The sequence below is a fragment of the Rhinoderma darwinii genome, chromosome 3 (assembly GCF_050947455.1).
Source record: "Rhinoderma darwinii isolate aRhiDar2 chromosome 3, aRhiDar2.hap1, whole genome shotgun sequence".
Lineage (NCBI taxonomy): Eukaryota > Metazoa > Chordata > Amphibia > Anura > Rhinodermatidae > Rhinoderma > Rhinoderma darwinii.
Genome location: NC_134689.1, coordinates 353,173,956 through 353,200,398, shown reverse-complemented (window position 1 = coordinate 353,200,398; position 26,443 = coordinate 353,173,956). Strand labels below are relative to the sequence as shown.

The window sequence follows — 26,443 nt, the reverse complement described above, 5'->3', positions numbered from 1 at the left end:
ACTGCGCTGAACGCAGTCTACTAAGCCGCACAGGGGATGAGGTATTGTATAGAGGGGCGCACTTGCTTGAAGCTGAATGATAAGGACCAGGTTCCATGATTTAGCGGGCGGAACAAGGCTCCTTCGGCCCTGTTCACATGTTTATTGGCACCAATTTTGACGTGGAAACCGAGTTCGAATCCGTGCCAAAAAACGTCTGAAAACGCCCCCCATTGATTTCAATGGGAGGCATAGGCCTTTTTTCCCCATGGGCGGCTTTTAGCTGCTCGCGGGAAGAAAAAGCGGCATGTCCTTTCTTGACGCGGTTCCGTCTCTGACCCCCCATTGAAATCAATGGGAGGCAGAAAATACCCGCGGCCACTCGTTTCCGAGTTGTTCGCTGTGTATGAAATAGCGCAGCAGACCGCACTATTCTATACAGTGGGGAAAAGTATATATTGACGTGTACCATGTTTTGGCCTCCATCAGGTACATGGGGCCCTATGGATACATTAGACATATACGCCGGGAGCTTTCTAGTTTGCAGTGTGAATTTAGCCTAAGCGAAGTTTCAGCTATATTGGCTATGACAAAGAATAGTGTCGATCGCCAGTGATCAGTCAAACCCAATCTTTTCATGTACAATCAGAATTACAATAATCTTCAAGGATCAGGCTGAAGGCGGCAATGCTATTAAAGGATATGAACACCTTCGCAATATTTTTTTATTGCTTTAATGAATTTAAAGTAAAAGAAAAAATAATTAAGCAACAGAGTTTATCGTGGTGTCTACAGCTGTAGACAGACCTGTGTGTCTCTATGGTTACGGCATACAAATAAAACAACTCTGTTTCTTGCTAACATACACTTGCTAGGTTTGGAAGAAGTTGGATCAGACTTAGGGCTAGGCAATTAAAATTGGAAAAAAACTAAACCGAAATTCGGCGCAGATAATGAAGGTCATCTTGCGCATTCAGTTTTTTCTTCCCAGTTTCCACAGGACGCAGATACAGTTCAATTCTATAGTGGAGCAGGGGACCTGCTTTACTATTCACTGCATAACATTGGCCGCTCACGGTGCAGACATGTGCGATGTCACTGCCTCGTGCTGATCTATGCTGAGCCGTGAGCGGCTCAGCGCTTCTGTATTCAGAGTCCGCTGCACTTTTGACATATACCGGCATTTCAGGCAGCTTATTGGTCCACGGTCTCCTCAATGCCCGCCCCATTTACTTCTGGTTAGCCCCAATGCCCACGTGCAACGATGAGCGGACAGTGCCCGTCCTAATGGTATATACACAGATGATGGCAGGCTGGTATATAAAGGGATAATGGGGGTCCCTGTATATTAGCCCATCATCCCACACAGACTGGAGAGAACTCCTCTACTCGCTGTTGGAACGGGGTTAGGCGAGTATGTATTTTATTAGGCACTATTGGAGCATTATACTGCATTGGGGCATTACTGCATGGAGGGCAGCTATAGGGATATTATACGGTGTAAGGGGCAGTGTCGGGGGTATATTATATACAGTAGTATACAGAAGGCTCAGGGGATGAGTTAAATTGCATGGCATGCAAATAGGGGGTGTGACTTGAAAAAAGGGATGTGGCCTAAAAATCATTTATTAATTGTACACCAAGTTATTTGTTCAATTAATCATGATTTTAGGTCATAATCAACCAGCCCTAATCAGACTACACAGGGGTTAGTTGTGGTCTGTAACCACGGAGACATGTCTACAAAAAAAAGCTTTAGACACAAAAGTGTAAGAGATTTTTAACCAAGACTATTTGCAAAGTTGCTTCATTTTGTATTTTATATACATTGTAACCAAAATAATTTTAATTACTTCAAAGGTAGACATACCCTTTAAGATACTAGCTTTATAAAAATGGCTTATGATCGTTCATATCATCCAACATAAGTTATGGCATAAAATGTTCTGGCTAAAATAAATAGCCTTAACAAGGTAAAAGATTTCATCAATTCATTTTACAAAGTATGTAGGGAGGCAATATTTGAGACATATGTAGTGTTTTATATTCTATAGAATTCTATATATTCTGACACGCGAGACATTTGCACTGATAAAGAGGTCCAATGAGTTGGGATTTCAGCTGTGCCAGGGACGAAGTGGTCAAAGTAGCCGGTGAATGGAGAAAATGTCTCATATGTGGGTCCATCCCTCTAACGTTCATGTCCTTGAGTTAGGCCAGGGCTACATCTAGACTTTTTGTAGAACTACACTATTGATTTGAACTATTGAGTGACAGCTGCAGTCCACTATTGCATGCAACTTAATGTACTCATTTTCACTTCATCTGTAGCTCAATAGCGAAAATAAATTACGTTTTACTACAAAAAGTCTAGGTGTAGACCTGGCCTTACAGATTAAAGGGGCTTCCCATCTGCGGAACACTGTAGAGCCCTGGGATAAAATCCACTGCATATCTCAGAACAATATTGCACACCAGACCGTCTAATAAAGCCAAATGCATATAAACCGCATTAACATGCGAGGCTCCGGTGATTCCAAGTTACTTTGTCCTTAAGGCTGGGTTCACACAACCTATTTTCAGACGTAAACGAGGCGTATTATGCCTCGTTTTACGTCTGAAAATAGGGCTACAAAACGTCGGCAAACATCTGCCCATTCATTTGTATGGGTTTGCCGACGTACTGTGCAGACGACCTGTCATTTACGCGTCGTCGTTTGACAGCTGTCAAACAACGACGCGTAAAAATACAGCCTCGTCAAAAGAAGTGCAGGACACTTCTTTGGACGTTTTTGGAGCCGTTTTCTCATAGACTCCAATGAAAACAGCTCCAAAAACGGACGTAAAAAATGCCGCGAAAAACGCGAGTTGCTCAAAAAACGTCTGAAAACAGCTCTGTATTTTCAGACGTTTTTGGTCACTACGTGTGCACATACCCTAACTCTGTTCTCCAACCAACTTCTCTGAACTCACAACAAGCGATGTGAAACGACTCTGATCACAGCCAAAGCTGAACTTTCCACCCCACAAGATCTGACCAACATCCATTTAAGAGGATATTCCCAGCTCCATTAGTTGACCTTAAAAAGGGTAACTAAAAACTTTCAGAAAACATTGCGACATGTCAGAAGCTTTGATGGGTGGGGGCTGCGCTGAGCTGCTTAGATTCTGATCGGCTTTTCTCGGAAAGCCGATGTAACGGTGTATGGGCTCATAGTCTATTGAGTTCGTACACTTTCCGAGAAAAGCTGATCAGAAACTAAGTGGCTCAGCGCTCACCCGAGCGCTTCTGTCGCTCCGTTTTAGTGATCGGTGGGGGTCTCCGTGCTCAGACCCTCACTGATCAATACCGGACGTGTCATAGTGGCATATCAGAAGTTTTCTGAAAGTTAAGTTACCCTTTACACATAAGTTCGGGCTCGAGAGCAGAAAGTTCATTACCTTGTCTCACTTTCAATTGGTAAATACTGTAAGCCTGTAATATTTCCTCACTATATAAACAAAAATATTTTATAGATGCCTTAATTTAAAAAGATCTGGACAACTATTGGGCAGAAAATGAAATTTCTTAGCAGGAAGTAGAGCTGGAGAACGTGGTATCCCCTTCTGCACGAGGTTCTCTTACGCATGGAAGAGGTTGAACATGGGACAACATAGGTTCTCTCTCCGGCCGGTGGAAGTCAAGTTCATTGATGTGTACTTAGTTGCTTTCTGGATGGGAAAGTTTAGTGCCCTATAGTTACCTAACCATGCTGCAATCTAAGCTGAATGTAGCTTTATATGTGAGCTTATATATTAATGCATACTGTATATGGAACCCAAGCAAATATTAAACACATTAATACTGGAATGAGTCTATAGGGTCTGTGCTCTAATAAAAGCACAAAATTAAACCTCAATTCCTGCCAGACAATGTCACAGTCATGAAGAGCACAGTAGTGTTCAGCACACTGTATAATGTCACATTTTGGGATACGGGATGAGAGGAGGGTGGAGGAGCGACGAATATTCTCCCCAAACCATAAAGAATGCTACTTTAATGAGCGGCAAGGAGCATGTTTCCATGGCAACCAGACAGTTGGATAAAAGCAGCAGATCTAGGGCATGCAGCAAATAATTAAGGAGTTCGATAAAAAAAAAACGGAGGGGGGGGGGGGTTTCAAATATCACGGCTTCATGTTGTGTGCAGACTCCGATAACCTTTTATCAATGGCATACAACAAAACAAATTCATGAAAAAGTCATTGCTATAATATACTGTGAACTTGTACATCATTCTGGGAAATGACGTCTCACAAGAATCAGAATCCCCAGCATTTAATGGCTAGAGGAGAATAGTAAAGTAGTTCCAATGATAGCGAGCAAAATCCTTATCAGTACAGCTCCGTGAACCAATTTCCACTGCATCATCCAAAAGGGACAATACATCCATTTGTTTCCCAGCAATTCTTTATATAAAATAAAATTCTATTCTATATGGTCCTATTATACCAAAAAGCAATGGGGTAAAACGTATCAACGTTTCAAGTTTTCTGGTGTAGAAAATTTGCTGAAAGGCCCAAAAATCCCAATTTGCGTTGGAATTTGCAACTTTTGTGCCTTTTATGCCATTCTTGCCACTTTTGGGGAAAGGGCATGGCTTACCAAAAGGGCCATGGCTTGACAGATTTATTATAATTTACACTGATAATTATAGCGGAAATCTATGCTAACTCCTAGCTGGCGTAGGTTTCACCATGTGGGGCATAGCAAGGTAAAGATACTGCGTTGCATTTAATGCTCTTGCACTGCTCAGCGTCAGTGCCTTATTTGAGCCACAGACGGTAGTGAGAGCCTGAGGGGGGGGGGGTAGTGAGAGCCTGAGGGGGGGGGGGGAGTGAAGAGGAGCGGTGAGGGGAGCATCCATGTTTTCTTATTTCATGTCTGATAGGGGGAAATGAATGCATGGCCAGCATGAAGATGCGTTAGATTTATTAAGAGGAGTTAATCCAGCGGAAAAGATAGCGAAGATCGGCGTATAAAACGGCAGTCTTACTTAATCTGCCCTTTTGTGCTCCCTGTATTTGGTAAAACAGTATGGACGGACTCTACATTGTAGCAGCTATTGGCTGTTAACTCCAAGATGTATATTCCCATGGTGCAAAATGGGTCACTCAACCCACTTATGAGGATTCCTTTAACCTATGTAGCCATGAGTAGACAGGTACACATTAACATGTGACTACTAAGCTCCACCCAGAGTGGAAAATAATGAGAAAACGTCAGCTGGAAATGAATGATGTATCTAAAATAACAGAATATGGTACTTTTACATTTCTATTCTACAGGAAGGACGCTTGATTGATTGATTGATTGATTGATTGATTGATTGGGAGAGTGTTATCAGCTCAATACTATGTAACAACTAGAGTTGTCCTTTAACCAGAAAATTTTATTTTGAACTCGAAAGTTTTGTAAAATTGGTAATACAGAAGTAAAAACCCTTTATAGGCAGCTAAAAACCATTGTGTCACTCTGGAGGTTGCTCAAGTAGAGGAAACAACTAGTTAAATCCAAGGTCTTTGGCTGCCTATGTCAAACACAAGCAGTAATGACAATGCAGCAGTACCCTAGAACATGAGATAGATATATATATATAATCTCCTACAGTTCATTGCTGCCATATACAGTTATAGTAAGTGCTTCACTCATAATGGACAATGTTCACTTCCGGAACGAGTTCCAAAGACACTCTACGATAAGTAATTCCAAACTTCAAAAGAAAACCCATAACATAGGCGAGCTCAGAGAGGACGGAGACCTCCCGTGGAGCAGAAGGGCAATAAACTATTCCTTATCAGATCCAAGTTATTATTTATTTTTCCTGCAATGTTGAGAAAGTGAACTTTCATCGGATTCCTGGTAAACGGAGGTAGTCGAGGTTATGAGTATTGCTATATAGTAGATAAGGAACCATTTCCAGTAGGGCCATAAACATCTTAGAAAGTGCCGTCATTATCAGATTCCCGCCTAGACGAATAAGGCAGGTGATCAATCAGAAGACGAGGTACCGGATATTCTGTACGGCCCACAGCGAAGACATAAATCTTGGTAATGAAGAAATAACCACAACTTGATTCAATGCAGTGGCCGATGATGCTCACATGACTCGTAGAGTCTTGGTCTAACGGGGACTGTATGGATAAAGAGAAGTGGGCAAAGCCATGTGCACCTAGCTGTACGGCAGCACTTCGTATGAAGCGGAATATAGTATGCGATGCCGCATGCCACCATGATCAGTGAGAACAAAAATCTCCGGGTGACCCCGTATAAAAACAGACGCACATGAAAGTATAGTAATAGCCCATAGAAGGCTACGGGAGCCATATTGCGGCTCTGCACAACTGGGATATGTAATATGGCCATGTGCATGAAACCTAAGACGCAACAACAAAAATAAGACAGTCACCTCCGACACAAGTTAAACCGCTATCCTTACAAAGTTTCCGGGGATCCCATGCGGTAATGTTCTGTGGAAATGTTCCTATGGGCAGAGTCACCACCATAAACCTCTGAACCATTTATTGGAAGTGAATTGGGTTGTATTTTTGAGTCCGATCGCAGGACATTTATAGCTAGAAACGGATGACTTTGATGCTCACTTAAATAGAAAACTATGTTTACGTGCAAAACAACTGTGAGGAGCTCAACAGATTCTCTATATGCCAATGAAAAAATAAAAATAAATCAGAGAACCTTTTACTCTCCAGCTCTAACAAGAAAACAACTCCCAGCATGTGGCCGTCGTATCATGCTGGGAGTTGTAGTGTAACAATGTTTGGAGAGCCACAGGTTGCAGGCCACTACTATAAACCAGAGCCCATACATCTACCTTACAACCAGAGCCCTACATTAGCCAACAGCTGAAAACCAGTCCAACATTATAAAGGTTACTCCTATAGCAATTAGAGGATAGAGAAAAACAACCCCTAAGGGTACGTTCACACACAAACTCAAAAACGTCGAAGACAGCTCCTGATTGTCAGAAGTTTTTTAAGCCACTCGCTATTTTCGCTGCGTTTTTTACGCCCGTTTTTTGAGCTTTTTTCAATAGTCAATGAAAAACAGCTCCAAAAACGTCCCAAGAAATGTCCTGCACTTCTTTTTCGTGGCCATTGTTTTACGCGGCCATTTTTCAAAACAGCCTTGTCAAAAAACGGCCCATCGGAACAGATCGCCGAAAAACGGCTGAATATAGGCCGTGTGAACATACCCTAACAGTGGTACAGTGGAGTCAATGGCTCTTACCGGAAGAGTGAAAAAGGCTGTATGTTTGGGCTCCTCCTCGTACTTCCCATCGGTTGAGTTTGTGGATTCCATTGCCTTAGATGAGGGATTCCGACCAATGCCCATTGCTGGAGCAGTGTCCACTTCTGTCGTGCTTTGGCTACGCCTGGCTTATTCGGACAATGCAGCGTTCCTTTGTTAAGGAGACGTGGCCTCAGGGATCAGAAAGATGGGTCTGCAACCCTAAGAATCCAGACTGACAAGATTTGAATGGACGGTCTTCAGCGATACCTGGATGTGTGATAAAACAAACAATGACAGTTACTTGAACATCAAAGCGAAATAGTCTTGTTCTGCTAGTCAGAGACATCATAAAAAAAAACCTTCAGACTTCTTAGAAAAATTACTTTGCCTGTATCGAAGGTATCAGGCCTGCAGGGAAATGCCAGTGACCAGAAGAAAGACACCACATGTACCAAGCCACTTTCTACATGGCCAGCAGGCAATCCAGTTTCCATTTAGAGCCCTTGAGAATCACCTCTGTAAAAGGCAGTTTTCTGAAGAACTTCTGGCTGTTATTTAGCAACAGAGACCAATGCCAGTAGGGGACTACGGTGCATCTCCATGTTCCCGATAGAGCCCAGTGTGGTCAGTCTCTATTCTCAGAAAACTCCGGTGACATGTATTGATGACTTGTCATCAGCCCATCGGTCCTGAAAAGTCTCTTGGGAACATGGCCACCGGTCTCCGCAGAGGAAAAGTAAAACTTTTAGCAGAAAGGTTCTAGGCTTGAAGGATGTGAGGAAACCGTAATTTAACCCCTTCCCAACATCTGCTGTATATATATATGGAAGAGGTCGGGTGGGGGAGTATGGAGCAGGCTCGGCCCGCTCCATAGAGTAAGCCATTAGAAAAAGGGGGCATCCCCCTGTGACGTTGAATTCCCCACCCCCAGTCGGGTGTTGATAGTTGGCATGGCTTCATAGAGTAGAACGATATACTGCAATACATTATACAACATGCAAGCAATCCAAATTTTCACTGGGTCAGTTAAAAATTTTGTTTAAAAAAAAAAAAAAAGACGACCTTTTTCCCCTTAAGCGCAATGTAAAAACAAAAACAATTAACGTGATTGGTATCGCTGCGTCCATAAAAGTACGAACTATTAGGGTGTGTTGACACGCAGTGTTTTCAGACGTAATTCAGGCGTCTTACGCCTCAAATTACGCCTGAAAAAACAGCCCTAATATGCCTACAAACATCTGCTCATTGCTTGCAATGGGATTTACGGCGCTCTGTTCAGACGAGGCTTAATTTTACGCATCGCTGTCAAAATACGGCGCGTAAAAGGACGCCCACAAAAAAGAAAGGGAATGTCACTTCTTAGGACTTTTTGGAGGCGTTTTTCATTGACTCCATTGAAAAACAGCTCCAAAAACGGACGTAAAATACACCGCGGAAAACGCGAGTTGCTACAAAAACGTCTGAAAATCAGGAGATGTTTTTGCCTGAAAAACAGCACCGTATTTTCAGACTTTTTGGTCACGGTGTCTGAACATGCCCTTACAATATATCATTATTTAACCCGCATGATGATTTAAAAAACCCCAGAATCGCTGTTTTTTGGTCACTTCATCTCCAACAAAAAAAATGTCTCATTTACCCCAAAATGGTACCAATATAAACTACAGCTCGCCCTGCATAACACACGGTCAGCCATTATGCCGCTCAAACAATGGAAAACAAAAAAATGTATGGCTCTTAGAATATGGCGACAAAACAGACTTTTCCTTGTAAAAGTAACAAAACTATATACAATTTGGGATCGCCGTAATCGTATTGACCCGCATAATAAAACGAATATGCCATTTTTACTCCACTTTTTTTTCCCATTCCACCCCACAAATAAATTTTTCGCGTTTACCACTACAAAAACAAGCCCTAGGTTATATTGACCAAAAAAAAAAAAGTTAAGGCTTTTGGAAGGTGGGGAGGAAAAAAAAAAAAGTGAAAATATGGAAAATGGCTAAAGCGTGAAGTGGTTAAAAGGTGTCCGTCCTAGGTTTAAACTATACAAATCTATTAGTGCGCTTAAATATGAGCTCAGAAGTGGTAACAATGTGTTTCTAATCAGTCTCGACAAATTATGAGCGCTGGTAAGAGGGCTCCGGGTGTTAAGACCCCTTCAGAGTTGACTTTACTGAAGAGGAAGAATATGGATTTGAGTTATTGATTAACCAGAAAAGGATTTACCACCGCTACAGTGACAGCATCATTAATATATAAAAGAGTATCCGGCACACCAATTTTGAAACAAAGGTATTTTTTATTTTGTTTTGGTGTGCCGGATACTTTTATATTTATGTTTGGGTTGGGCCCCTATCCGTGCAAAACCTCACCCTTCCACGTATCTGGTGCTGTCTGAACCTATACACACTACTTAATAGATCATATTGTCTCCAGTGAATGCAGGAAAAAACACCTTTATTTAGGCTGAGAGTAATGCGAGAAAAGAAGAACGAGGCATCATTCTTACATGCGGTGATCGGAGATGTACCAGACGCAGGGTGTTGCCTAAAAATTCTGCGTCACACAAAAGAATGACATTAATCCCACTTTATTCCCAAGTGAGAATTAAGGTGTTTATACACGTTGAGGATTGGCCAAGTATGAAGTTTCATTGTGATTCTCAATTTATATCCCAAATGCTTGTCGATACCAGTTATTAACCCTGTAAATACTGCAACAAGCCCTCAACTATTAGGCTGGGTTCACACGACCTATTTTCAGACGTAAACGAGGCGTATTACGCCTCGAATTACGTCTGAAAATACGGCTCCAATACGTCGGCAAACATCTGCCCATTCATTTGAATGGGTTTGCCGATGTACTGTGCCGACGACCTGTCATTTTACGCGTCGCTGTCAAAAAAAGGCGCGTAAAATAACAGCCTCGGCAAAGAAGTGCAGGACACTTCTTGAGACGTAATTTGAGCCGTTTTTCATGGATTCCAATGAAGAACAGCTCCAAATTACGGCCGTAATTGACGCCTCGCAAAACGCGAGTATGAGCAATTACGTCTCAAATGCAGGAGCTGTTTTCTCCTGAAAACAGCTCCGTAATTTCAGACGTAAATGAAGTTATCGTGTGCACATACCCTGACTGAACAGCTCTGGTGAACTTAGTTGGACCTGCTTTGCAGCCCGACTTCTTGGAGCACATGGAGTTTGATCAAAGAATCTTCATGAATCAGCCGGGAGACTTCGGACAGTTTCACTCACGTATTTTGGTCAGTATTCGAAAGTCAAAATAAGGAGTGGAACCTACTATATAAAAACGATATAAAAGACATACACTTTTTCCGTGTTCTGGATTCATGGTTCCAGCTTTAAAAAGCTGCAGCAAAATACTGAAGAAAACACAGCCATGTGAACGTGGCCCTAGAATAATGGAGTCAGAGCTGGCAAACCTAAACACATACACACAGGAGCAGATTTACTAAGAATGGCGCTTCATACGCTGCATTAGGGCCTCATATGCAACGCAGCACTTCAATATCATTAGTGGTGTGTCACATACAGCACCCGGACGCTGCCCAGCATGAGGATCTTGTATGAGCCATCGCATGCTAAAGGAGTCTGACGGGACATTCTTTTTTTTAACTTAAATAGGTTCATAAGAAACTGATGGCCTATCCTCAGGCTGTAATACAGTGTACGGGGCCTCTACCACCACTACGCCACACAGTTAGAAATCTACGACAGTTTTCTGACATAAGTTATAATAAATATGTCGGGATTGTGTGGCCCTGCCCCTTTTATGAAGCCACACCCCTTTCCACAAAAGTAATGAAGGCACCGTTTCTGGCGTAGGAAGGTTGATAAATCCCCCCCCCCCCCCCAGTGTTCCAGAAGAGCAGTCAGTCAAAGCAGATGGATGCAAAGTTTTCTTGGTCTTCCTTTACCGAGGATTTACTGAATGAACTAATAAAACCAGGAAAACCACCATACAGGAAAAATAAATATTGCAAACATAAATATTCTGATCAATGTAATGCTGTCCCCCTAATATACATATATCCCGTCATGTATGGTCCGACACCCTCCCCTGCTTCGTCCGGGCCTCAAATCAAGTACTGTGCATGCGCCGCTATGGTGTCACGCTGTCTGCACGCACCAGAACATCGATGCACTAGCGCGTGATTTTGTGAGTGCCGGGAGGGAGAAGACGAGCTAAGTAAGGAGGCGGGATTAACTCGGAAGGCTTGAGGAATGAAGATATGACTCGCTTATGCTTATTAGCATACGGCACGGGAACACTAAAAAAACTGAATACTAAAGATACAGAGCCGACTTAGAAGAGAATTATAGGTTACATAAAAATTCATTTTCACCCACTTCCACCAGGTATTGCTGGTTTAATAGGTGAAATGCTGGTGACAGGTTCCCTTTAAGAACAAAAAAGGCAACAAAAACTCTTAGTGTTCTTTTGATGAGGATTTCAGAGGGGGGAAAATTTTTCCTTAATATTATATCAAAAAATTGTACTACCCCTAAACCATTACTAAAAAGGGTAAGCAATGTCCATAAAAAAATAAAAATAAGGAGGCTGTAAGAACACGGTATATAACATGAGCGGTAGGTTAACAGTCTATTTATCTGCACAGTTGACCCCTTAGTGACCAGCCCATTTTAGGCCCAAGCTATTTTATTCGTTTTTCTATAGTCGCATTCAAAGAGCTATAACGTTTTTATTTTTTCGTCTACATAGCTGTATGAGGACTTGTTTTTTGCGGGATTAGTTGTGCTTTTTAATGGCACCATTTTTGGGTACATATAATTTTTATATTAACTTTTATTAACCCTTTTGGGGGGGATTATAAAAAAAACCTGAAATTCCGCCATTGTTCTATGCGTTTTTAAATTGGCGCCGTTCACTATGCGACGTAAATAACATGTGACCTTTATTCTATGGGTCGGTACGATTACGGCGATACCACATATGTGGAGGTTTTTTTATGTTTTACGACTTTTGCACAATAAAAACACTTTTGAACTAAAATTATTTGTTTTTGCATCGTCGCTTTCCAAGAGCCGTAACTTTTTTATTTTTCCATCAATGTAGTGATTTTTTGGGCTTGTTTTCTGCGGGACAAGACGTAGTTTTGAATGGTACTGTTTTGGGGTGCATGGGACTTATTGATTCATTTTTATTATGACTTTTTTGTGGGGCAATGGGGAAAAAAAAGCAATTTCGCCATGGTTTTTTGCGTTTTTTTTTTTACGGTGTTCACTTTGCGGTTTAAATGACATATTAACTTTATTAATGGAGTCATTACGGTCGCGGCGATACCACATATGTGTACTTTTTTTTTTTTTTTACACTTTTACTAAATAAAACCACTTTTTATGGAAAAAAATGGATTTATTTTTTTACTGTACTTTTTATTAATCATCTTTATTTCACTTTGATGACTTATTTCATTAGTCCCACTAGGGGACTTTACTGTGCGATATTCCGATCGCTGCTATAATGCTCTGGTATACTTCGTATACCAGAGCATTATTGCCTGTCAGTGTAAATCTGACAGGCAATCTGTTAGGACGTGCCTCCGGCGCGTCCTAACAGGAATATGTCCAGGGCAGACCTGGGGGCTTTTATCCAGCCCCCGGCTGCCATGACACCTCATCGGAGACCCGCGATTTCATTCGCGGGCCGCCGATGGGTGACAGAGGGAGCGCACTCCCTCTGTAAACAAAGTTAAATGCCGCGGTCGCTATTGACGGCGACATTTAACGGGTTAAACGGCCGCGATCGAAGTAAACTTCGATCGCGGGCGTTGGAGCAGGAGCTCAGCTGTCATCAGACAGCAGAGCCCCGGCTCCAGCCTGCACGGGAGACCCGTGCAGGACTTAGACTAGGCTGACGTGAAAAGGCGTCAGCCTAGCCTAAAGCCCATTAGTGACCGACGTGAAAAGGCGTATTAGTGGTCACTAAGGGGTTAAACCAAAGATTCGTTAACAAACCGGTGGTAGGAAAATGATGTTCCCTGGGTTGAGTTCCGCAAGTTACACAACTTTTGTCGAGACCAGTGTATCCAAGTCTTACACAAATCTCCTCCTAGATTTCACAGACTCTCTTCCTTTGCATAACTAGCGCAACGACTGAAGGATGGAGACATGGAACTTGCAGAAATACACCCAAACAAATTATACAAAAAAAGTTATTGTTTTCTCCCAGAAATTAGAGTAGGGTAAATCAGTTAAGAAATTCGGTTTTATGGGCTGGTGTTTATCCGTCATATGACTTACTGTTATACAAAAACACACATAAAAAGGGCGCCATTATAGATTCCTATCTAATATCGGCTTTTTTGGAAGTCATATGGTACAAGCACTTGACAACAAAGTCTTCATTTATGGGAGAATTACCGGATAGGCAGACAAGAGACTTAGGTAACCAAGTGTAGAATCTTATCCAATGTGAGTAGCCATTCCTCAACACATCCACGTTGAAGGCTACATACACCTTTGAGGGGCATTTTTTATTTTTTTTCATACAGGTCAGTGTGTTTGGTGTTACTGTTTAAAATTAGTCTTTATTAAAAATTTGATTTACTTTTTGAGATACAGCTGCTCTATATTCTGTATACAGAGCAGCTGTATCGCTCGTTACGATCCGAATCCGTCAGTCCTACGGACCTAACGGGTTTAGTGTCAGCGGGTCCTGCGTTTCTCTGACACGCAGGCCCTACCTGTAATCTATCACATCTAAGTTATAAACTAAGCACAGTAGAAGGAAGTCGGCACCACTCTCAATCTTCACAGCATGGAACAGGCAGATAGATGCAAGTGGAGTCAGGGTTTCCTCATTTAAGCAAACTTCGGGCGGTGCTCAGCATAAAAACAGACGGTCTTGTAGTATAATATAGATGAAAGAAATGAAAATGCGGCACTCACCCGTTTGCAAATCTTCTTAACTTTATTGTGTCACCTTGGCGAGGGTAAAAGCATTACAGGGAGGACAGCTAGTTGTAGGTGTCCTCCCTGTAATGCTTTTACCCTCGCCAAGGTGACACAATAAAGTTAAGAAGATTTGCAAACGGGTGAGTGCCGCATTTTCATTTCTTTCATCTAAGTTATAAACTTAGGTGGATTTCGCGTGTCAGACACGCAGGACCCACTGTCACTGAACCAGTCAGGACCTGACGAAAATAGGATTTAGCGCTACATACAGCTGCTCTGTATACAGGATACAAAAGCAGCTATATCTAAAAAAGTACAAATTATTTTTTACTAAAGACTAAATTAAAAAGTTGCACTAATCACACGGACAGACAGGTTTATTTAAAAAAAAATGCCCATCAAAGGTGTACAAAGCTTTTAAGACCTGACCATTTCTGCACCTAGAAAAGACTTTCCATTATAAGTGTATCTCTCCATTACAGAAAGTGCTGACACCCTGGACATCACAGGGGATCCAAGCTCCTGCGACCCTTTTAAAGAAGACCTGTCCCCTTTACTTACTTTTCTGTTTTAGATAATAATTATATGCCCCATTAAATAACAATTCTGGAGCATGTTTTCTTGAAACTCTGCCATGTCCTGTTCCTCTGTTATTCCTCCCACAATTTTTTAACTAAATGGATAACTGGGTGTTACCAGTTGGGGGTATGTCACTACACAATCTGACAGTGCTCAATCAGTGCCGTCAGAGTGACTGTCTAGGTAAACACCTCTGAAAATGGGAATGGTAACAGAGTGGTCAATTTATTCATGCATTTCTAGGAGGATTAACAGAGGAATGATTGAACGGAGAGTTCTATGAAAAGATGCTCTAGAATTGTGATTTTCTGGGGAATACACATATTTACTAAAATAGACATATCAGTAGAGGTGAGAGGTCCGTGACCACTGCTAAGTGGGGGGGGGGGGGCGACAACTCAAAACCAGTGGCCTTGATGTGGAATAGGAAAAAAAAAACGCTGTAAAGCCAAGATTTATGCGATTTCTTCCAGTACATGCTTGAGAAAGGGAAGGACCCCTGAAGCATTGCAGCCTGCCCAGGTCCATGGGAATTTAACTAGCCGATGCCTTTCTAATTCATGTACGAATAGAACAAACTTGAAATGAATGGAAAATAGCTTATCACAAAAAGGAAATTGATAAATATTTAAAAAGAGAAGTGCATATGTGGTCTCTTGCTATTGAAAAGCGTCTATATTAAAAGCAGCAGACGTGGAGTCGCTATGAACACATGCTCAATATATTAATAATACTGAGCGGGGAAGCACATGAACTAGAGCATTGAAAGAGCAAAATACACAGGGAATGCCCACTAAGCTCTGAACTTGCAGCTCCACAAGCAGGCATAGTCAGGGAAAGCAGGTCGTGAAAATAAAAGCAACATAGAAATAAGCTAACAACATAGTCCAACACAGATACATATGTAAAAATATGTATTTTGATTTTTTTATGACAAAGGTGCATATACGCTTTAGGAACACCACTTGAATTAAATTTTTGTTTCATTAAAAAAAAGATGTAAGTTTAAGAGAATTACTGGGTTTTGCATTATGTTGCAGGAAAAATATCTTGGGACTTTTCTGTATTGTCATAACATCACGGCGTGTGTGCTTTATGGCAGATGAAATTAATGGGGGTAAATAGACAGAGAAATGTTAGATTATTGTCTCCAGGAAGTGATGGCGTACAGCCCCTTCTCTAGTAACCGGGGAGTGACATAAGATATGCTCGGTAACGAGCGCTGATCAAAGAGAGCAGTATTTAGATCAGCACTCATTTAGCTCCATTTAAAAACGGAGCAACGATCGGAATATATGGCGATAAACAATTGGTAGTACGATTGTTCGTCCCCACACATTTTGCATCTGGTCAGCAGCACATCCCCTTTATACATGGGGAGACGTACTGCCGACAAGCGACCATTTTTTGGCCCACATAAAAGACATAATTAGCCGACAAATGGGCGTTTGCTCGTTTGTCGGCTGGTCACTGCCCCGTAAACACAAGGCAAGGATCGAGGACAAGCGTTCGTATGAGCGCTCATTTGCCTGATCGTTGGTCCTTGTAAGGTCTCATGCACATGACCGTATTGGTTTTGCGGTGCGCAAAACCACGGGTCTGTTGTGGTCCGTCGGATAGCAAAAAACTCCGGTTGGGCATCAGTGTTTCATCCGGACTCCCAGATGCACAAGTTTTAGTACAGTGGGAGCTAAAAAAAACTCATTTGTTATTCCGCACAGATATGTTCATGAGCGTGTGAATGGTTATAAAATACCCCCCCCCCCTGCACATGAATTGCTGGCAGAATGGTATCGGATTGTCAGGATTTAGGCACAGAATCCACGCCTAAATCCTGAAAGAATCCTCAGCGTGTGAACACGACCAAACAAAAACTATTTTCCTTACATCCCTGAAATCATTGCAGTGAGGGAAAATGTAGAAGCAATGTATAAAAGAACATTGTACCTGGTCCGAATAGTTGCCTGTGGGTTCAAAAATTACAGCGCTAATTTAATGAGACTCTTACATGGTAAACACGTACCAAGGTATTTTCCGCTTTCTTGACCTCATTTTATATGGTAATCCAAAAGGATGAAATATTACACAAAAAAAAAGTGACTGGAAATTTGAGTAAAGGGGTGGAGCCTAAGTAAGCCCCACCCCTTATTCAATTCCCAACTGAAGATGAATTTGATTAGATACAGATGAACTCCTATTATCCCTTTAGGGCTCGGAACAAGGTGTGATAGGAGTGAATTCTTTGTACAGGACGGCAGGAGTTAAATTTGCAGGATAGACCCAAGGACAACAAGTGTTCTCCGTCTAGATTCTGGTCAAGTGTATATAATGAACAGGGCGGCACTCTGTGTGTGACTAAAATAACGCGGATCTCACAGACTTCTCACCCAAAATGACATTACAAAGACAACTGAAAGCAGCAGAATGTCTGACGTGTTCTTATTTTATCAGTGAATACATTCCAAAATGTCAGAAGGTTAAGGGTCAGTTCACACAGAGTTTTTTTACAAGTTTTTTGACGTGGAAACCGCGCTAAAAACGTCCGAAAGTGCCTCCCATTAATTTCAAATGGGAGGCGGAGGCGTTTTTCTCCCGCCAGCAGAAAAAACGGCTCGCAAGAAAGAGGCAACATGCCCTATCTTCGGGCGTTTACGTCTCTGACCTCCCATTGACATCAATGGGAGGCAGAGAAAGCGCATTTAGCTGCGTTTTTTGCCCACGGTGTGCAGGCAGAGCAAAATCTGCCTCAAAATTCCAAACAGATTTTTTTCTGCCTGCAAAAAAAAAACTCAGTGTGAACCCAACCTAAAAAGGTGAACACTGTTATATCAAGTCCAGAGTCAACGCAGCGTCTAGCAGGAAATTTTAGGGCACTTCATGCTTCCCTCTGCTGACAAGTTTTAGGCATCATTTACACGACCGTGATATACGTCCGTGCGACGCGCGTGCTTTTCACGCGGGTCGCACAGACCTATACAAGTCTATGGGCCAGTGCAGACAGTCCGGGAGTTTTGCGCAGTGTGAGTCCGCTGCGTAAAACTCACGACATGTTCTATATTTTGCAGTTTTTCGCGCATCACGCACCCATTGAAGTCAATGGGTGCGTGAAAACCACGCATGCCGCACGGAAGCACTTCCATGCAAACTGCGTGATTCGCGCAACAGCAGGCAAACTATGATTGCAAACAGAAAAACACCACGTGCTTTTCTGTTTACAAACATCCAGTGTCATAATGATGGTGGCTGCGCGAAAAGCACGCAGCCGCGCATCATACGCTGTTGACACACGGAGCTATTAAGTGCCTTTTGCGCACGCAAAACGCCACGGTTTTTGCTTGCGCAAAATGCACACGCTCGTGTAAATCAGGCCTTATGGAGATGCTGATTTCATTTTTCAGCAGGACTTGGCACCTGCACACACTGCCAAAAGTACCAATACCTGGTGTAATCACCACAGTATCACTCTGCTTGATTGGCCAGCAAACTTGCCTGACCTAAACCCCATAGAGAATCTATAGGGTATTGTCAAGAGGAAGATGAGAGACACCAGACCCAACAATGCAGACGAGCTGAAGGCCGATATCATACAAGCTGGGCTTCCATAACACCTCAGCAGTGCCACAGGCTGATCGTCTCCATGCCACGCCGCATTGATAACACCTCAGCAGTGCCACAGGCTGATCGTCTCCATGCCACGCCGCATTGATGCAGTAATTCATGCAGATTCGGAGCCTTGACCAAGTATTGAGGGCATATACTGGACAGACTTTTCAGTAGGCCAACATTTCGGTATTAAAAATCATTTTTGAAATTGGGCTTATACAATATTCTAATTTTCTGAGACACTAAATTTTGGGTTTTCATTAACTGTTACCATAATCATCAGCATTACAAGAAAAAAATGCTGGAAATAGATCACTCTGTGTGTAATAAATCTATATAATATATGAGTTTCACTGTTTGAATTGAATTACTGAAATAAATGAACTTTTTATACATGTTCCAGTATGTGCGTGTCTATATATGTGGTTCATTTTTGGTTTGTGGAGGGCAGCAAGAGAGAGTCCGCACAGGGCGCCATCCAATCTAAGGCCAGCCTTGTTTCCACAGTCCGTTCATTTCCAGGAGCCCGGCCTGCAAAAATAAATAAAAAAAAAAAAAAAAAAAAAAAAGAAGATAGGACATGTCATTTTACAGGCCGCATTTGCGGTCCGGAATCACTAAACTCAATGCACTTGTTTGTGCACGGTCTGTGACTGCGGACGGCCCGCGGATGACACTCCTCGGGCCGTCCGTGCTGTAAAAGGACCGTGCACACAGCTACGGCGGGGAGACGAGGCCTCAAGCTCACAAAAGCAGCAGTAAAGAGCAATTCAGGGACGCGGCTCTGCATAGTCAAGTAGATTTAGTGTAAACACTGAAGAATTTCCATCTGGATTTTCTGTAGGGAAATTCCGCAGTATATTACAGCAGAAGAAAAGTGGATGATATTTTAAATAATCTCATCCACACGCTGCGGAAAAAACACGCAGAAAATGATCCGTGATACGGATTTTCAATCTGCAGGACGCCAATTTCTCTTGCGAAAACTCGGTGGAGTTTCCACACGGAAAATGAAGGCGTCAATTTTGCAGTATGTGCGCGGTGTGTGAACGCACCCTTAGGTCACATGCACACGATGCGTATTACGTGCAAATTTTGTATTACGGTACCAGCAAAGTAAAATGATATCCCAGGTAATCTCATCTACACGTTGCAGAATATTTCCACACATAAATTGACCGGTGGTGCGGATTTTAAAATTCGCAACATGTCCATTTATTTTGTGTTTTTGCTTTAGGCTGGGTTCACACTGAGTTTTTTGCAGGAGGAAAACCCTTTCAGAATTTTGAAGCAGATTTTTCTCTGCCTGCACTCATTGATGTCAATGGGAGGTCAAAAGGCGTAAAGGCCGGAAGATAGGGCATATCCCTTCTTTTTCCCGCGAGTCGGTTTTTCCGCTAGAGGGGAAAAACCGCCTCCGTCTCCCATTGAAATCAATGGGAGGCACTTTCGGACGTTATTTGGCACGTTTTCCGCGTTAAAAAAAACTCTGTGTGAACTGGCCCTTAGAATTGCATCTGACAAGTTTCGCGCCTAAAAATGCACGATTAAATGTGGATTTCACCTGCTGGTGAAAATCAACTGCGTTAGATGCACTAAATATATGGCTCCTGAATGGTGTCTTAATAGTTTAATTCAATTGGATAAAAATCATCCTGGTCATGTGATGGACACAGATGCACGGCTCATTACATGCCCAGCGTATCAAAGCCGCATCTTGTAACAAGCAGAGCTCCTGTATGTCCATCACATGACCCTGTAACAAGCCGTACACCTGTGTCCATCACATGACCGTCTAACAAGCCGTACACCTGTGTCCATCACATGACCTTCTAACAAGCCGTACACCGGTGTCCATCACATGACCCTGTAACAAGCCGTACACCTGTGTGTCCATCACATGACCCTGTAACAAGCCGTACACCTGTGTGTCCATCACATGACCTTGTAACAAGCCGTACACCTGTGTGTCCATCACATGACCCTGTAACAAGCCGTACACCTGTGTGTCCATCACATGACCCTGTAACAAGCCGTACACCTGTATGTCCATCACATGATCAGGATGGATTTGTAGCCACTGAAAGTGAATAAAGTTTTCTTTTGAATGACAGCAATCAGAAATCTTGAAAAGTGAGGAATGTTTACAAACATTATATTGGAAAATTGTATACACTTTCATTGTACATTGAATAACCTTTATTTGCTGAAATTGTAATACCCCTTTAAATTCAGTCAAGGAAATTGAGTTTTGTGAATCATTTTTTTCTGCAATTGCTTTCAGTTTCAGTTTTTTCGGTGCGTTGGCATCAGTGTGACATGCAATATTCACGTCCGTGAAAAATTTAACAAAAAACACAATGAAAAATGTCCCCAATTGTCCCCACCCACCGAGAAACCCTACCAGGATGGTCACATGACCACAGAAATGCCGTTTCTATTGCTTATAGCGTAGGGAGCATTGTGAGAGATTCCTCGGCTTCTGACCACACTGCTCTGCCTCGACTTCCTGGTTTTACTTCTCAAGTGTCTCCAGGCAACGTCCGTAAAAAACGCATCCGCGTGGCATTAGTTTATTTTACGCAAGACCCATTTTTTATCATCATGGGTGGATGGTTGTCCCTTTAACTAGAACGTGCCAGTGTTCAGTCCGGGTGCTGTCCGCTCACACGAAAATCGTTTGTCTGAATGAGCACTTTCAAACTTTTAATATGTCATGGACACATATCAAAAGTTTGGATCGGTAGGAGTCCCGATGCGAAGACTCCCACCATTCCTGAAACGAAGGTGCAGAAGTGTTCAGCTGAGCGCTTCGCTCCTCGTCAGGCTGAAGATGGCGCACATGTAACGTCTGTGCGAGTCGTCTTCAGCTTGACCGCGAGCGCCGATCACAGCCGAAGGAGCAAAGCGCTCAGTTGAGCACTTCTGCACCTTAATTTTTGGAAGGGTGAGGGTCTCGTCACCCGGACCCCCACCGATCCAAACTTTGCATCTCTAGGACACGTTAAAAGTTTGATGAAAGCGTAGTAACTCCTTAAGTAATATGAGACAGACTAGTTACTATGGACATGTTACATGTCTAGCCTATGTAAAGGAGTGTAGTTAGGCAGCGTGTCCCTAGCAACCGGTCTATTTGACAGGACTCCGCTTAGATCAGCTCACATCTAAATTGGTACAATTAGAAATCAGATTTTTCTAAACATAAAATTTGGGTCCGGACTGCAAATCAAATGTGTTCAATCAGGATTAGTTAACCTCTTCCAGTATATGGTTTTGTAGAAGGGCTCGCTGGGACTTGTTGTTCCTGACGGGCTAGAGAAGCACAGCCAGATCTCACCTGACCTGTAGGAAGTGCGGCCTGGTAGTGAGAGAATGTCTGAACCTTGACTGATCCACAGATTAACACTAAGATCCCATTAAGCTCCTTGCGGAGTAGAACAGGCTGGTGTGTGAAGGTGCGCGGTCCCTCCACACAGGAGCAACGTTCCTGCGCATAAGCCGCTCTCTGCTCCAGGAGGTGGCAATATCCTGTCTTTTGTGGAACAGGAGAAGACACGTGATGACTCATCACCAGGATGAATCAGTGTCCTAAAAATTGCCATTTCCTCTTTTGCAAGTGCGGTGACAGCACAAGTTAACCCAGTCATCACCAGCAAACGCATTCAGAAAACCTGTAAAACGGACACGTTTCAGTACAATATCTACCAATGACATTATCTGAATAGAGGAGACGGGCAGTCACTGGGGATCACTTAGTAACGGGGCTATATACTGGAAACCCACCACCCTATAAAATCCTATGACCGATATACAGTTACTGGATTTACTCCCTTTAGCTACAGGAGTGGTTCAATAAAAATTGCAGGGAGGTGTGAAATCTCGGCCCTGAAGATATGCCAGCAGAAAATGGACTATTTCACGACTACCATTATCTATGCCTGTAGCCTGCTGACAGGCCTGCCCTCCATGTTATGGTCCGAACCGGAACCAGAAATTATACAAATCATGGGGGGAAACAAAACAGCAGATTTACACACAGTCTAAATGTTATAAAACCTGCGTGGATATGCAGATTAGGAAAAAAATGAAAAAAAAGGTAGGTGTCAGTGTTCACTGTCGTATTGGTATTCTATTCATGAACAGAGAAGCTCTGGATGAGTCAGGAGTTCCCTATTCCTAGTGGTGTGCTGCGGCACATAGAATATTAAGAGGTTATCTAACCCATTTATTCCAGATGTGACTCACTGGTTCCTGAATTCACTGTCATTTGCTCAACCGAACGACATCATAAAGCGGCTGAGAGGCTCAACCCCAAGGTCTGTAACAGCCTGAAACAGCCGGGTCTTATTCTGCCAAATGAAGCATTTCCCTGCCAGAGGAAGCTGGCAAAGGCAATGTACACATGGCATAGCATGAAGTGTCACTGCCAGTTACATATGTTGGTGCATAGAAATATAACACACGTGGCGTAGTTTGCTGCAGATGCCACTAAAAAAGCCTTGTCAGGTGGAGATTCTTTAATTATATTGAGATTATTTAGGAAATCCCAATATAAATGACAATGTTCTTTTTATAAGACTTATTAAAACCCTAGAAGAGAAATCCCTGGTCACTTAAGGGTCCCTTCAAACGTTCTGGTGCCGTTAAAACCGCATGCGTTTTTTGATGTGGGCGTGTTTTTACCATAACCAAAAGCTCAATAAACGGCATGCGGTTTTTCAATGCGATTTTAGCCGCACCGCAAAAGTTGGAATGGACCCTTATACAACAGCCGGTATTCTGTCGCCGCTACGGATGACTAACGGTTATAGAGATTCTAACACGAATACACGCTACATGTACATACGATGCAGTTGTCTAGCGTCATTCATAAAGTTGCTCCTAAAATTTCAGTAGATTGCATCGTGGGGCTCGGAGTAGCAAACATTATAACAAAGGGGTTGCAGCATTATTAAGGTTCCCATTGTGTTTGATCGGTAGCGATGCGGTCGGACTGCTCAATGGTCTTTTTTAAGAGAGAAGGGACCTAAAAGGGGCTGAAGAACAATTCCATTCTAATGATCATTGGGGCTCAGAGCCTGCGCCTACGGCTTCTGTGCATATTTACCTTGGCTGGGGGCTACGCAGTTGTATGCGGGTGGTATAAAAGCCAGAGTCACAATGTAACTTAAATTATTCCGGATAAATAAAAAAAAGTTGCATGTTGAAATTTCTGCAAGGTCGCATGCAAAGGTTTTCCTCATGTAAAAGCATAGAAGTTGAAGTGAGACTCCGACTTTCATGCCACCCTCATGCAACTTTAAGTTATTGTGAAATTGACTGCATAGTTAATTCAATTCTACGAATACTGGAATCTTTTTCTTTTAAGTGAAAAAAATCATGGTGATTCTGACGCGTTTTCCACAATGGAATCAGCATGTATTCCACATGTAAAAAGCCCCCTACTGTTTTCAATTGGAAACAGTTAGGGTATGTTCACACGGCCTATTTACGGACGTAAATCGGGCGTTTTTGCCCCGAATTACGCCCGAAAATAGCGCCTCAATAGCGCTGACAAACATCTGCCCATTGAAAGCAATGGGCAGACGTTTGTCTGTTCACACGAGGCGTATATTTACGCGCCGCTGTCAAATGACGGCGCGTAAATAGACGCCCGCGTCAAAGAAGTGACCTGTCACTTCTTTGGCCGTAATTGGAGCCGCTATTCATTGACTCCAATGAATAGCAGCGCTAATTACGGCCATAATTGACGCGGCGTTCAAGCGCCTGCACATGCCGGTACGGCTGAAATTACGGGGATGTTTTCAGGCTGAAACATCCCCGTAATTTCAGCCGTTACGGACCCCCGCCGTGTGAACATACCCTTAGGGTGGAATTTTTAGTGACATGTAACTTCCTGATGTGGTTTTCGCTGCTTTTTCTGCTGCAAAAACTATGTCAGGTAGTCAAAGGTAGGTTAGCCCCATTGAATGGGGCTAATCTACGTGTAGAAACGCAGCGGTTTTTACTGCAAGACCGCGGGGAAATCCAAGGGTCAGGCTCAGATTTCTGCCGCTGAACCTCAGCCAAACACGTTTGATTTGGAAAAATCCTCGAAATGAATAAGGCCTTACAACTAGGAGGCATCTAAGAGAAGCGTTTCGGGTATGTACGGCTTATTTTCAGGCTGATTTTGGAGCAGAAAAGCCTAGTTTTACTCTCCAAAATACACTTGAAATAAACCTGCACGGAGTTTGAAAATACACCGTGCTGTTCACACGAGGCTGAGGGAATGTTCACATGCTGTGTTTTCAGGCATATCTCGGGGCGTAAACGCCTCGAAATATGCCTAAGGCCAGATTCAGACGAACGTGTGCGTTTTGCGCACGCAAAATACGCTGCGTTTTGCGCGCGCAAAAGGCACTTGACAGCTCCGTGTGCCCTGTTCATATGGATGCGCGGCTGCGTGCTTTTCGCGCAGCCGCCTTCATTATGACACTCCGTTTGGATGTTTGTAAACAGAAAAGCACGTGGTGCTTTTCTGTTTACATTCATTCTTTTACTGCTGTTGCGCGAATAACGCGCGCCCCACGGAAGTGCTTCCGTGGGGCATGCGTGATTTTCACGCACCCATTAACTTCAATGGGTGCGTGATGCGCGAAAAACGCAGAAATATAGAACATGTCGCGAGTTTTACGCAGCGGACTCACGCTGTGCAAATTCACGGACAGTCTGCACTGCCCCATAGACTTGCATAGGTCCGTGCGACCCGCGTGAAAACCATGCGGGCTGCACGGACGCAAATCACGTTCGTGTGAATCCGCCCTAAAAAAAACGGTAGCTAAATGCCTACAAACATCTGCCCATTGAATTCAATGGGAAAAACAGCGTTTTGGTCAGACAGGGCGTTTTTTTACACCGCGGTTTTAAAAAGTGACACGTAAAAAAAAAAACGATGCGTAAGAAGGAGCATGTCACTTCTTGAGTCGTTTTTTGGGCTGTTTTTCATAGGGTCAATAGAAAAACAGCTCCAAAAAGTCTAGAAAAAACGCCTCTAAAAAAGTTCAGCCTCAAAAAAACGGCAGAAAAATCAGGGGGTGTTTTCTCTGAAAACAGCTCCGCAATTTTCAGCCATTTTTGATTCTGCGTGTGAACTTAGGGTGTGTTCACAGGGCTTATTTTCAGCCGTTTTTCGGCACCTAAACACCCCAAAAAATGGCTGAAATTACAGAGGCTGAACGTCTCCAAACGCAGTTTTCCCCATTGAATTCAATGGGTAGATGTTTGTAGGCGTTTAGCTACCGTTTTTTCAGGTGTATTTTGGAGGCGTTTAAGCCCTGAAACACGCCGGAAAACACAGCGTGTGAACATACCCTCAGACTGCAAGATGCAGACAAAATGTTGATTACATAAATGAAGATCAACGAATATTTTTAGAATGAGCACATCTTGATTTTACTGAATCAAGCCCCATGCACACGGCCGTGCCCGAAACCACAGTCCGCGATTACGAACACGGCAGGCCGCAGACAGCCCGTGCGCCCATACAAAGTATAGGAGCACGGTCTGTAAAAACCAAAAGATAAGACGTGTCCTATCTTTTGCGGAGGCTTTCTAAGGACTGGACACATTCCCACAAATATAGGAGGTGTCTGTGGTCAATAGAAATGAATAGGTCCGTAATTATTGCCCGCAGTTACAGAAATCTACGGTCGTGTTCATGGGGCCTAAAGTACCAAGTCATTTTAATTTCTGTGAATGGAATAAAACAGGCAAACGTGTAAAGAAAGGCGCTAATCTGTCACCATTGTGCGATTCATTCACCAGTGCACCCGTCCTATGAAGTGTTGCCAGGAGATAAGAAACGGGAAATGTTGAGTTTTAGAATTGGCTGTACACAGAGGCACATGGCGTGGGAGTGGAAACTTATAGAAGAGACGTCAGAGGGAGTAGATCATTGCAGCTACATGGGACAGAACGGCAGCACTCGGGTCCAGAGCGCTGCATAGCCGTTAAGGGGCAGAAGACAAAAATGCTATAAAAAAAATAAAAAAAATTATTTTCTAAAATTA

The 26,443-nt window shown here is 43.0% G+C and overlaps 1 protein-coding gene across 3 annotated transcripts in view; it reads right to left on the bottom strand.

Annotated features, from left to right (window-relative positions):
- The window catches only part of SLC23A2 (solute carrier family 23 member 2), a 121,288-nt gene that overhangs the window by 63,374 nt on the left and 31,471 nt on the right, over positions 1-26,443 (bottom strand). For all 3 annotated transcript variants that reach the window (XM_075858542.1, XM_075858541.1, XM_075858540.1), the window contains one exon: positions 7,267-7,536. In XM_075858542.1, coding sequence (XP_075714657.1) covers positions 7,267-7,371 — 105 coding nt within the window. In that variant the 5' untranslated portion in view covers positions 7,372-7,536. The remainder of the gene's footprint in view (positions 1-7,266; positions 7,537-26,443) is intronic.